The sequence below is a fragment of the Dipodomys spectabilis genome, unplaced genomic scaffold, assembly GCF_019054845.1.
Source record: "Dipodomys spectabilis isolate Male_0828 unplaced genomic scaffold, ASM1905484v1 ptg000125l, whole genome shotgun sequence".
Taxonomy (NCBI): domain Eukaryota; kingdom Metazoa; phylum Chordata; class Mammalia; order Rodentia; family Heteromyidae; genus Dipodomys; species Dipodomys spectabilis.
The window spans coordinates 18,337,003-18,349,898 of record NW_024870802.1 but is presented as its reverse complement, the minus strand read 5'-3'; the positions used below and the strand labels follow the sequence as shown (position 1 = coordinate 18,349,898).

Sequence of the window (12,896 nt, the reverse complement as noted above, 5' to 3'; positions counted from 1 at the left end):
CCTGAGTAGCTAGGATTACAGGCGTGAGCCACCAGCGCCCAGCCAACCACACCTTTTAAGAAGATTTAACACTAATACTTCCTGAATTCTTACATGAAATGGGAAAGCAACACTACTAACTCATTCTATGAAACCAGTTTTGCCCTCATTCCCAAATCAAAGACATGACCAAAAAGCAAGTGGATGTAGAAATTCCGCATTGAATTCTTGCAAGCTGAATTGAGAAGCTTATTAACAAGAACATACATCATGATCGAGTTGGTTTTATTCTAATAATATAAGGTTTGTTCAGTATGAAAATCAATGTTATAAAGTCAAGAAACATGGCCACTTGAGGAGCACTTGTACACCACATTCATTACAGCACTAGTTCAATAGCCATACTATGAAGATCTGAGGATGCTTTGCAGCTAATGAGTGGATTTTAAAATTGTAGCATATATACATATTGGAGTATTATTCAGCCACTGAAAATGTAATTATGTCATGTTAAGCAAAGTAAGTCCCATTCAGAAGGACAAAGTTCACATTTTCTCTCATTTGTGGATTCTAAAGATTGGTCTAGAATCCATATAATTATACATGAATACATACAGGATTACACATATATGCACAAATATATATCATGTTTGCAATTATGGAACTGTTTGAGGAGACTGGACTAGAAGTGAAGAGAGGGAAAGGAAAAGAGAATGTTAGAGGGTGAATAATACCAAAATACATTTGTGAATGGATAGCTAAACAAGACCCACTGAAAGCTGTTGAACAATAAGGGATAAGGGTTTGGGGGAAAGTGTCAGTATGTGAGGAGTCAATCTTATTAAAGTATATTCATGTGTGAAATATCATGATGAAACTCCTTTGAACAATGAACTTACACTTTATTTTTTATTTTAATGTTTTCATTGCTTTTAAGCAGTTGTCAGAGGGGTTTCAAGTACACTTAAAAAATGAATGACAAGAAGATAAAATGGGTTCTGTTGGAGTGTGGTAAGAGTAGGAGAAGGAGAAGTGAAGGAAGAAACTTTGGTTGCAATTCTCTTTTCTTTTCTTTTCTCTTTTTTTTTTTGGCCAGTCCTGAAGCATGAACTTAGGGCCTGGGTGATGTTCCTGAGTAATTTTGCTCAAGGCTAGTGCTCTACCACTTGAACCCATAGCTCCACTTCTAACTTTTTGGTAATTTACTGGAGATAAGAGTCTCACAGACTTTTCTGCCAGGGCTGGCTTTGAACTTCAACCCTCAGATCTCAGTCCCCCACTGAGTAGCTAGTAGTTCAGAGCCAGCCTGATAACTGTACAGGTCTATTTCCTCTCCCTTCATCTTTGTGCAGCTTCTCATTTGTTAGAAACTCTACAATATATTGTTATTATTTTTGCTTTATGTGGTCAATTATTTTGTTAAGTAATTTAAGCCATAAGAAAAGACAGAACCCAGCTCTGGAGGCTCATGCTTGTAATCCTAGCTACTTGGTAAAATGAGACTAGGAGAATCTCTGGTCGAAGCCAGCCCTGGCATACATGTGAGACTCCTTTCTCAACCAATAGCTGGGGGGCAGTTTGTTTTGTGCCTGTCAGCTCCATGAAAGACTGAGATCAAGTGGATCATAGTTCCAGGTCAGTGGACTGAAAAGTTCACAAGATTCCATCCCAACAGAAGAAGCTAGGGGTGATGATGTACAATTGTCATCCCAGCTGTGGCAGGAAGAGAAAAAATAGGAGGATCATATTTTAAGTAACAAAGTAAAGGGGTAACTCAGTGCTAGAGTGATTGCCTACCATGTTCAAGGCCTTGAGTTCAAATCCCATCCCCCCAAAAGAAAAATAGTGTTTACTCATGTATTTAATACTTGGACGCTCTTAATGTCTTTACATAAATGCAGAGTTCTATTTGTCATTTTCCTGCTGCCTAAAGCACTTCCCCTTATCATTTCTTATCTTATCTGCTAGTGATGAATTCTTTCAGCCTTGCAAGTCTGAAAAAGGATTTATTTCATTTTCATTTGCAGGAGGTACTTCTTGCTAGGTATAGAGTTCTAAGTTATTAACTTAGAAAAAAGCACTAATAGTACTGTCAGTACTTTAAAGCTTTGCCCCACTCTTCTCTGGCTGGCATTGTTTCCAATGGGAAGTCTGCTCTGTTCTTATCTTTGTCCCTTTTGACTTGCATGTGTCATTTCTCTAGTTTCCTTGGCTTCCTTGAAGACCCAGTTTTTCCTCTTCTAGTCAGCTAGACTGATGGGTTCTACGTGAGGCTTTAGAACTCTCTAAGCAATAAGTTAGGGCACTTACTGTGCTCATTGCATTTTTTTTTCCTTTAGAGATCATTGTTCTGTATTGCCTATTCAGTGTCCAAAAAGTGTTGTTTCTTTTCCTTTTGATTTTTTTCTGACATTTTTAGTGTATTATGGTGAGAAGATAAATATGGTTCTCCTTACTCTATTTTGGCTGAAAGCAGTCCTAAATTGTTAATCCAATGTTTTAAAAAATGAAATCCTGAAAACATTGAAACTAACTTTTTTTTGCCATTCTTTAAAAAAAATTTGAAAAAATTATCTTTAAGTAGTTGTACAAAGGAGTTGCCATTTAACAAAGCAGTTTGTGAATACAATATATCTCAATGAATGTCACCCCTTTCAACATTTTGAAACTAACTTTTGATTATTAAACTTCTTCCTTAAAACTGACCTGTATTTCAGTATAGCTCGTAAGTGAGCTTGTAAGCTCAGATTTTTAAAAATTGATTTAGTGCTATAATATTTGACATTATCCTTTTTCTTACAGGAAACAGGAACTGGATTTTTAAATCATTGCATGTGGATGACGGAACAGGAGCTACAGAAGGTAACCTTGAATAAAAATCTTCAAAAAATTTGCCTCACATAGCAGAGGAAAGAAAACTGACCTGTCACCATCTTAAAGTCCTGATGTAGAATTTAAAAAATACATGATAGGAAATTATAGCTACAAACATTTATTTGGCTTTTGGCACGTCTGAATATAAGGAATCATCCCTTTGTTTCTCGGAAGGACTTGTGTACATCTATGAGTTTTCATTTTATGGAAATCTTGACATGAGCACCAGCAAGGAGAAGCAGAGCAGTTGCTGAAAACTGTGTGTTGGTCAAGATGACTTCTGAAGAAATGGCAGCTTCTGTCCTCACCCCTATGACTCAGAGAAAAGCAGAATCTGCCCAGGCAGTCGCAGATGAAAGGAACGAGAAGGTCTCTGACATTAGTATTCCAAAGGTCCATGGCATCAAGCAGAGCAGGCAGATTCCCATCTCACAATGGGACAATCTGAAAGAAGAATCTTCTGGAAGCAGTTTGCCCAAGGTACTCTCAGTAGCAAGGGAGAAAATAGTGAGTGATGAGAACCTCAATGAAAAGTGCTGGGAGAAAAGCACAGCAGATTCTGTGAAAAACCTTAACACAAACCGCAGCTGTATATTGGGAAACCATCAGCGTGTCCTCCCTCAGAGCCAGTTTTATGAAACATGCAACTCTGTCATAGAGGAAGGTCTGTGTTTGGAAACTGGAATTCCTTCTCCACTGGAAAGAGATGTGTTCCCTGGAATTCAACTGGAAATAGCCAGGTCACCTCTAGGTATGAATCCTTTAGTAAACCATCCTGGGATCATAGACACCAACAGATCTCATTCTGAGAGTAACATGGCAGTATTTCGTCTTCATTATGAGGTTGACAGAAGGATGTCAGACACTTTTCATACTCTATCAGAAAATTTAATTTTGGATGATTGTGGAAATTGCATTCCACTTCCTGTTGGGGAGGAAAAGAAACATTACATGGCATATACTTGTAAACTGATGGAATTGGCCCAAACCTGTGGCAATAAGAATGGGCAGCTGCAGTGTGAACATTGTGATCCCTTGAGTGATGAATACCTGTGCTTCCAAGGCCAGAAGGTCAACGTGGTTTGTCCAACTGAAAGCTTTTGCAGGGAGGATTTTAAAGAAAATCCACCTGCGAAGACCTTTTTGAGCCATCTTGAGGATTTCCCTGGTAATTGTGAAGATGTAGAAGATTTTTTTAAAGGCAGAAAGGAGCGTTCTACTTTGCTAATTAGGAGATTTTGTAAGAATGACAGGGAAGTTAAGAAATCTGTATATACTGGGACAAGAGCAATAGTAAGAACGCTGCCTTCTGGCCGCATTGGGCTGGTTGCATGGAGTTATGTTGATCAGAAGAGACACGGTTTCTTACTCCCTTGTGGAAGAGACATGGCGCCTCCATCAAAAGTGGATACAAGGCAAGGCAGGAGCCAATGTCTGCCAGAAGGCCAGTGGTATTTGGTAAGAGTTCAAAGTTTCTTTTCATCATTTTTTTTTTTTGTCGGTCATAGAGCTTGAGTGCTGTCCCTCAGCTCTTCAGCTCAAGGCAAGCGCTCTACCGCTTGAGCCACAGCACCACTTCCAGTTTTCTAGTGGTTTATTGGAGATGAGAGTCATGGAGGGCGGGGAAGGTGGCTCAGTGGTAGAGCGCTTGCCTTGCATGCATGAGGCCCTGTGTTCGATTCCTCAGCACCACATAGGCCAAAAAGAAAAAAAAGCCGGAAGTGGCGCTGTGGCTCAAGTGGTAGAGCACTAGCCTTGAGCTGAAGAGCTGAGGGACAGCGCCCAGGCCCAGAGGTCAGGCTCCATGACCGGACCCAAAAAAAAAAAAAAAAAAAGAGTCTCATGGAGTTTCCTGCCGGGCTGGCTTTGAACCGTGATCCTCAGATCTCAGCCTTCTGAGTAGCTAGGATTACAGGCGTGAGCCACTGGCACCAGGCTTTCATCATTTCTTTAAACTTGATCTTCTTAAAATCCAAATTTCTAGGGCTGGGAAGGTGGCTCAGTGATAGAGCGCTTGCCTTGCATGCATGAGGCCCTGAGTTCGATTCCTCAGCACCACATAAGCAAAAAAAAAAAAAAAAAGCCGGAAGTGACGCTGTGGCTCAAGTGGTAGAGCACTCGTCTTGAGCTGAAGAGCTGAGGGACAGCGCCCAGGCCCAGAGTTCAGGCCCCACGACCGCACCAAAAAAAAAAAAAAAAATCCAAATTTCTATTGTCTTAGTTCATGGATAATAGTAACATCTGTCAATTAGTGGTTCTTTTGGAAAATAGATATTCCAATTGATATCTATCACTACTGTGTAAACTGTACAGCAATGTAAGTAACAAAATACATACATGTGTTCAGGAATGGAGGAATGGGAGAGATTTCTTTTTTTTATTTTTTATTTATTTTTATTGTGAACATACTGTACAGAGGGGTTACAATTACATGGGCAAGATAATGAGTACATTTCCTATCAAGCATTGCAGCCTCCTCCTTTGTTTACCCTTCACATCCCTTCCCAGCCTCCCTTCCCCCACCAATCCTCCCCCTCCCCATGGGAGAGATTTCTTAAGAATAGAAGAATGTCTCTATTCATCTGTTGTGTCTGTAGAGAAAATTTTCTTGAGTTTTTTTTAATCTTTAAGTTTCCAGACCTAAAGAAACTTGAATTCAGTGTTCTATGTTTTACAGGCAGTGGTTTCCATCATTTTCTTTCTCTCTCTCTCACTCTCAGTCTTTTTCTTTGTGCATTAGTTTGACACTTAAAATAATACTTTTAAATGCATCAAATGAAGTAGAAAGCAGTGATAAAGACATACTATGTTGACATACATTTATATACAAGATGTTTTTTGAAATTGTGGTATGACAAGTTAAGTGCTTTTTTTTCCAATATGGTAAATAATGGCACCTAGCAAAATGATAACTAACATGATTTTAAAGTAGTGAAGTATTGGATAGAGAATGGTTTGCTTGAGACTTTCTCATATAAGTCCCATATCTCAGGAGCCCCACCCTCCAGTCCTGGGATTGGCCACCCTAACTATCAGTACTATTTTAGGGTATCTACCAAAACTGTGGTATGATATGAAAATATTTGTGATTTCTGTTGTAACAAGATTACAATCACTGCTGGTTCTACTGAGACTTATTGCCTATATGTGTATTAGGAGGAAATGCTACATTTCCATCTTAGTAATTATGAAGATTTATTTTTATTTCATTCAAGCTTCTAGTTCCTCTGAATTTTCTCCTAGTCTGCCCTCTTTGAGACTCCTACTCTAGAAGTATACTTGATTAGGTCACCCGATCTAGACCTGATCTTTATATCTGAACGCGGTACCAAGTACTTTGACTCATATTTCTTATCCTGCTTCCTTCCTTTGTTCTGTGTGTGAAATATCTCTAAAACTCTCAAATCCCAATTCTTCACAGTTCCTTTCCTTTTTTTTTGGTCCAGTCGTGGGCCTGAACTCTGGGCCTGGACGCTGTCCTTCAGCTCTTCAGCTCAAGGCTAGCGCTCTACCACTTGAGCCACAGCGCCACTTCCGGCTTTCTTCTTTTTGCTTATGTGGTGCTGAGGAATCGAACCCAGGGCGTCAAGCATGCAAGGCAAGCGCTCTACCACTGAGCCACCTTCCCAGCCCCCACAGTTCCTTTCCTGATCCTAGAAATAAGCACCTCTTTTAGAAAAAGATCTCTTATTGAAGTATCACTGGTATATATTTACTTTCAATATTATGATTGATCATACTAGCTGGCATTTATTGAGCATTTAGCATGTATCAGATATTGAGCTAAATAATTTACACACTCGATGTTACATAGTCAGCTCAAGAACCCTGTGAAGTTGGTATGATTATCAACTCCATTGTGTTACTAAGAATGCTGTCTGAGAGGTCATTTATCTGTTGAAGGTCATTTAGTTTCTAACTGGCATACCCTGGACTCTATTCCAGACAGTTTGCTGTTAGATAGTTTCTCAAGACCAGAAAGAAAACTTAGAGTAAGCATTAAAAGGAGCAGAAGACTTATGTTTGTTTCAGTGCCTACTAACTGTGGTATCTCAGATTTGACCATGTTAGAAATGGTGATTTTAGCCCTTGGTGCATGTTAGTGTCCAGACCCTAGCTACATCTTTTCAATCAGAATCACTGGGAACAGACACATTGTGAATACTTTTTCACTGGTCCCTTGGAAAATTTTCGGATTCTGAGGATTTGAGAACCCCTAACTAGGAGCTTAAATTCGACAATTTGCTTTTTGATCAAGACGTTTTGGGACTAGTTTCTCTGCCTAAACAACATTGCTTGTTCTCTAAGGAACATCAGGAAGCATGCCTGTCTGACCACTGCTCGCTCACCCAAGCCAGTGTGTATGGATTTGTTCCCCTGTCTCTTTACCTGATCCCATATGAAACCTGAGTCACAAGTTAGCATCCCTTCATAGGCCTGCCTTGCTCTGCACTAAGGTCTCAGATGCCCAGCACCTCCCACCATGAAGCTGCTGCTGAGGCCAACATGTCATTTCACTTGAAAGTGAGAGGTTTCTACAGTCACGAATGCTTCTACATGAAGAGCATATCAGGAAGTTGAATTTAGACAAATGAATGAAAATAGATGACTTTGGAACCTTTGTCACAGTTTCCAGCAAGGCTTGATTGAGCCTGGTGTAAATTTCAGGATGCTTTGCATCATGCCTGTGTTTTCTTCTGACTTAACTTCTCTCCATAGCCCTGTAGCTGCTGCTTCTGAGCACTTTCTCTGGTCTCCCTCAGTGGAAACTTGGCCTTTTCCTCAGTCAGGTCCTGGACTAGTTAATTCCCAGTGACAAGAAGTGATGAGATGATGCAGGTTCTCTCCTCCCTGTTTAGTCTCTGGAGGCAGGGAGGGGTAACCACACCTCTGCCAGAGTAGACTTCAGCGACTACTTTCCTCTTTGTCTGAAAAGGGGTATTTTTAGCCAGTAAGATGCAGCTGGGAGAAGGGTTGGACTTCTCTGGTCTTTCTTAGGGAATGTTTCTGGAAGGAGAGCCCTTTTTGAAAGTGTACACCTTACCACAGCAACAGTTCACTACTATTTGTTTTTTTTTACATAAATGTATAGACTAGTTTATTAATTTTTTTATATTTTACTATGAAAATACTGTACAGAGGGGTTACAATTACATGGGCAAGATAATGAGTACATTTCTTTACTATTTGTTTTTAAAGTAAGATCTTTTCTACATCTTACTTTGTCTTTAAAAACCTTAAAAGAAATGTTTCGCAAAGACTGAACAAATGCATTATGAATGCTTTCCCCCAGTTCCCATGTGAATTTTTTCCCTTCATCTTAAAAAGAGGCATGCCCTGAAGGTATGTTCCCATTCTGCTTTCTGAATATATATATATGTATATATATACATATATATATATGTATATACCCTTCCTGCTTCTCTAGTCAGAGTATAAATTTACTAAGGGCAAATACCCAGCCCTGCATTTTTTTTCTGTCTCCAAAACACAAATGAAATACAAAAATATATAGAGGACAAGAATAGTAGGTCGGATGTGGTAGCTAAAGTCTAATCCCTATTACGAAGGAAGCAAAGAATAAGAGGATTGTAGTTTGAAGCCAACCCTGGGCAACAAATTCACAAGACCCCATCTCAGCGTATAAACTGGGTACAGTGGTATACATCCGTCATTCCAGCTATGTGGGAAGTCTAAACAGGGGTATTGCAATCCCAGCAAAAAATGTTGGATCCTATCCAAAACATAATTAAAGCAAAAAAGGTTGGGGGCATGACTCAAAAGGTAGATGCCTGCCTAGCAAGTGTAAGGGGCTTAGTTCAAACTTTAGCATGAGCTAAGAAAAAGGAAGGGAGAGAGGGAGGAAAAGAGGAAAGGAGGGAAGGAGGGAGGGAGCGAGAGAAGGGAGAGAGAGAGAGAGAGAGAGGCAGAGACAGAGCCAGAGACAGACAGAGACAGAGACAGAGAGACACAGAGAGAGAGAGAGATGCATTTTGGTTAGAAATTGGCTGTGGTATTAGTCAACCTCACTTTACATTGTGATCCTAATTCTACAAGTAGCTTTCAGGTTGTTTAACCTCTTTATTCCTAACGATCTTGTTTGTGAACTGGGAATAAAGGTGTTACTGTGGGTGCAATGAAATAGTTCCCAAGGGGCTAGTGTTGTTCTTTTTCTCTGACCATTTCTAACCTGCTTTGTGGTAGACTCATTTCCATGCTTTTCTGCTCTTTGGTAGCAGCTCGCTAGACTTTACCAGAGGTGTGGATTCAAATGTAGTCAGCCTTGGTATCTACTGGCTCTGCACATACAATAGAGTCTAAAATTTACACAGTATCTACACTGTATGAGTAATTGTAAGTAATCTAAAGGTGATTAGAAGTATATGGGCAGATGTATGTAGGTTATTTGTAAGTGTTCTGTTTTATATAAAGAACTTGACTAGACACAACTTTTGGTGTTCCTAGGATCCTGAATCCCAGCCCCTGCAGATACCCAGGGATAACTAAGCCTCATTCTATAGTGTGGGAGCTTGAGCAATCCTTCCCACGCCTTGAAAGAATGTGTTATTTGTCCAGTTAATTCTTGGCCTCGCATTTGTTTTTGGCCTCACATCTTAAATTTTTTTTTCTTAGATGCCTTGGTCAAAATGGCCCAACTAATTTATATTTGCACAGCTGTGTAGAGAAGAATGGGTTTGAGTGAAGACATTAATGAGGATTAATGCTTGCTGACTGAATAGCTGTGTTGGTATCCTCCTTCTGTTGCTTGTAAAAAAATATTTAAACCCCACCCCTTATCCAGTTATAGTACTCCTTTTTCTCCTGTTCTCAGTTTAGTGGCTCAACAAGGTGGGGGTATTTTGGCAAGTGGTTAAAAATCTCCAGGTTAAAAGTTGGTTTAAGAGTGTTTATCCTTTAAAAAGTTCTCTCCCTGTCTGAATATTGGGGAGTGTAGATGCCTGGAGTTATCTTGAAGGTGAAGTACAAAACATTTCTGCTCTGCCTTGGCAGACTGACTCCTGCAACCTGAGCTCCACCCGCCTGGTGGAACTCCCAGAAGGAGAGCCAGGACTGCCAGGGTAGAAATTCCATTAGCTCCTTCTTGTATTAGCACTTCATGTATTTCCCTCCTTGACCTGCAAGAAGATTTAATATACAAGAAAATAAGTATAAGGAAATGGGGGAAAAAAGTTTCAGATTGAATAAAAAAAAAAACAAAACAAAGAAAATAAAAAAAAATAAAGCACTAATTAAAAGTCAGAATAGAAAGTCAGGTGCTGGTGGCTCATGCCTGTAATCCTAGCTACTCAGGAGGCTGAGATCTCGGTTCAAAGCTAGCCCAGGCAGGAAAGTCCGTGAGACTCTTATCTCCTATAAGCCACCAGAAAATCGGAAGTGGCTCTGTGGCTCAAGAGCACTTGCCTTGAGCTAAAGAGCTGAGGGACAGTGCCCAGGCCCAGAGTTCAAGCCCCACAACCAACAAAAAAATTTTAAAAAATAAAAATAAAAAATCAGAATAGAAGAACTGTAAACTAAAAAGTGAGGTCAAAACCAGCTTCTCTCTCTTGCTTCATTCCTTCTGCAATGTTTCGTTCTTCTTACTGTCTTATTTTATCTTCTTTTTTCTTCACTGTCCATCACTGAAAATTAAAGTTAGAAGGCAATAATAAATTTTTGAGTATTTTATGGTAATATTTCTATTGACAGATATGTACTTGATTCTATTTTTTTTGGTCTCTTGTGCATGGAATTGAGTTGAACCTTGTAAGACAGATCATGTCTCTTGTGTTTAGAGACCCCACTGTTAATGAATTCAACTCCTGCTAAGTTGTAAATTTTATGAATGACCAAATACCTCTTGAATATTGATGTCCAATGGCTGTTGGAATGGCAACCTAGCTTTGTTTTCTGGTCTGGGAATTTGGTTGCCCTGGAGCTCAGGGACAATTTGGACATCAGAATAATTAAAATTTCATGGAGTACTTTAAGCTGAACTGGGAGCTTAGCTTAGCAGGATGCCAGTCCGCCTTTTCCTTTGCTGAGAACTCTGTCATGATGCTGGCTCTGCCCACTGAACAAGTAAAATGGAATCCAGCCCACACTCAGCCCTGTGCAGTTTAGTCATGTCAGTGGAAAGTATGATGGGCTATCCATGGTCAGCTCGGCGATGATGGGACCATTCTCTTTCCTGAGTTATACTGGGATACTATTGAATATATTAACTTCCACATCTCTTCACTTCCACCAGCTCTTTAGTAAGAGATGGAATGCAAACCCTTGGCTTTGGAGAAAGCAAGGTTTGAGGAGAAAGCACCCATGGTCATTGCTATTCTCTTGGCCACCTTGGGGCAATGTCAGCATTAGGACTTCATATATACTCCCTTCCCAGATGTCTTGCATACTGGAATATTATAACTGGAAAGCCTCATACTGTAGAGTGGCTGTGGTGAATATGTGGTTAGTAGACAAGAATAATAAGATCAGGTATAGTCCCATTCTTATCCTCACCCTGTCAGCAAATTGCTGTTGTAAAGGACCATCTTTACAGCCACACAGTCTCTGGTCTGTTTTAGCTACTCCACTGTGCACTTACAGCATGAAAGCAGTTGTGGACAGTACTTAAAAGAATGAGTATGACCATTCTTCACCTGAACTAGGCAGAAGTATTCACTTCTAAAGCCTTAAATCCCTGCGCCCAGGGCTGGGACTCGTGAGAAACGAGTGTTAAGTGCTCAAAATTTAAGGAGGCAATCACTCATACCTATACTACTGGCTATTATGAGAGCTGAGAATGCCTCTTTAAATTTTGTACCCCCGCACACCTCACTTTCTCACTCTAGCCCTGGTCTAGCTTGTACTTCATTGTGAAACAGAAGCCTCTTTTTCAACCACTGGTGTTTGAGGCCTTTCTCGTGATATGCAAGTTTGTAGGCTGAAACCTTAATCCTCAGTCACTACCCTAGGACACAGAATTGAAAGCAAGAAACATGATCTACATAATGAAAACATTAAACTGAAGGAGAGAAGGGAGAAACAAAAAAAATGCTATGAAGAGTGGAGATTGAGAATAATTTGTAGGAGAATAGAAAAAACACATCTTAAGCAAAAAGTGTTGCTTTCAGTAAAATATTAGAAAAGACTGAGGCTGATCCCTGATTTTTAACAAGTTTCACTGTGCACTGAAACTATAAACTTTTGCTCTATTCTTGACTTTTAAACCTACAAGATGTATGTTTAGATCTATCTCTAAACCTGTACGTGTAGATGACAAATTGCATATGCCAGGTAATGGACTTACATCTAGAGTGTATGAAGAACTCAAATATAAAATGATAACTCAATGTAATAATGAGCGAAAGGTGTAGCCCACCGATAGTTTGCTTTCCTAGTACATATCAGGCATTGCTGGGGTTTGAGCTCCAGCTCTGAAAAAGGGGGAGTACTGAATATAGGGAGGCAAAGTGTGATATTTTCCCAAAGATTTACAAATGGACACTAACCATGCTCAATGTTATTAGCCATCAAGAGAATGCAAAACAAAAGTACAGTGAAATACCACTTCACGCCCATTAGGATGATTAGTTAAAAAAAAGACAACAAAAAAACAACAAACAGATGATGCTTGGGATGTAGAGAAATTTGTATACTTATTCATTACTCTGGGAATGTAAAATAGTGCAATTGTTTTGGGAAACAGCCTACCAATTTCTCAAATGATAAAACATAGAATTATAATATGACTTTGGAAGGTATATATCCAAGAGAAATGGAAGCATGTGTCCCAATAAAAACCTATTCTTGAATGGTCAAAGGGCTAAAAGCAGATAGCTTAATGGTTCAGTGCTTGCCTATAATGCAAGAGGCCTTAGATTCAATCCCATCACCACCCAAAACAAATAAACCAAAAGAAAAAAATTAATGTCCAATAGCTGATGAGTTGTAGTATGTCATGCAATGGCATTGAAGTACTAAGGTCTGCTACAGTTAAACAAAACTTGAAAACATTAAGCTGAGTAAAGAAGCCAGTCAAAAAAGATCATATA

At 39.6% G+C, this 12,896-nt stretch overlaps 1 protein-coding gene across 2 annotated transcripts in view; it reads left to right on the top strand.

Moving 5' to 3' along the window:
- Positions 1–2,785: 2,785 nt before the first annotated feature.
- Positions 2,786–12,896, top strand: part of Plce1 (phospholipase C epsilon 1) — a 234,927-nt gene continuing 224,816 nt past the window's right edge. For both annotated transcript variants that reach the window (XM_042689538.1, XM_042689537.1), the window contains exon 1: positions 2,786–4,311. In XM_042689538.1, coding sequence (XP_042545472.1) covers positions 3,127–4,311 — 1,185 coding nt within the window. In that variant the 5' untranslated portion in view covers positions 2,786–3,126. The remainder of the gene's footprint in view (positions 4,312–12,896) is intronic.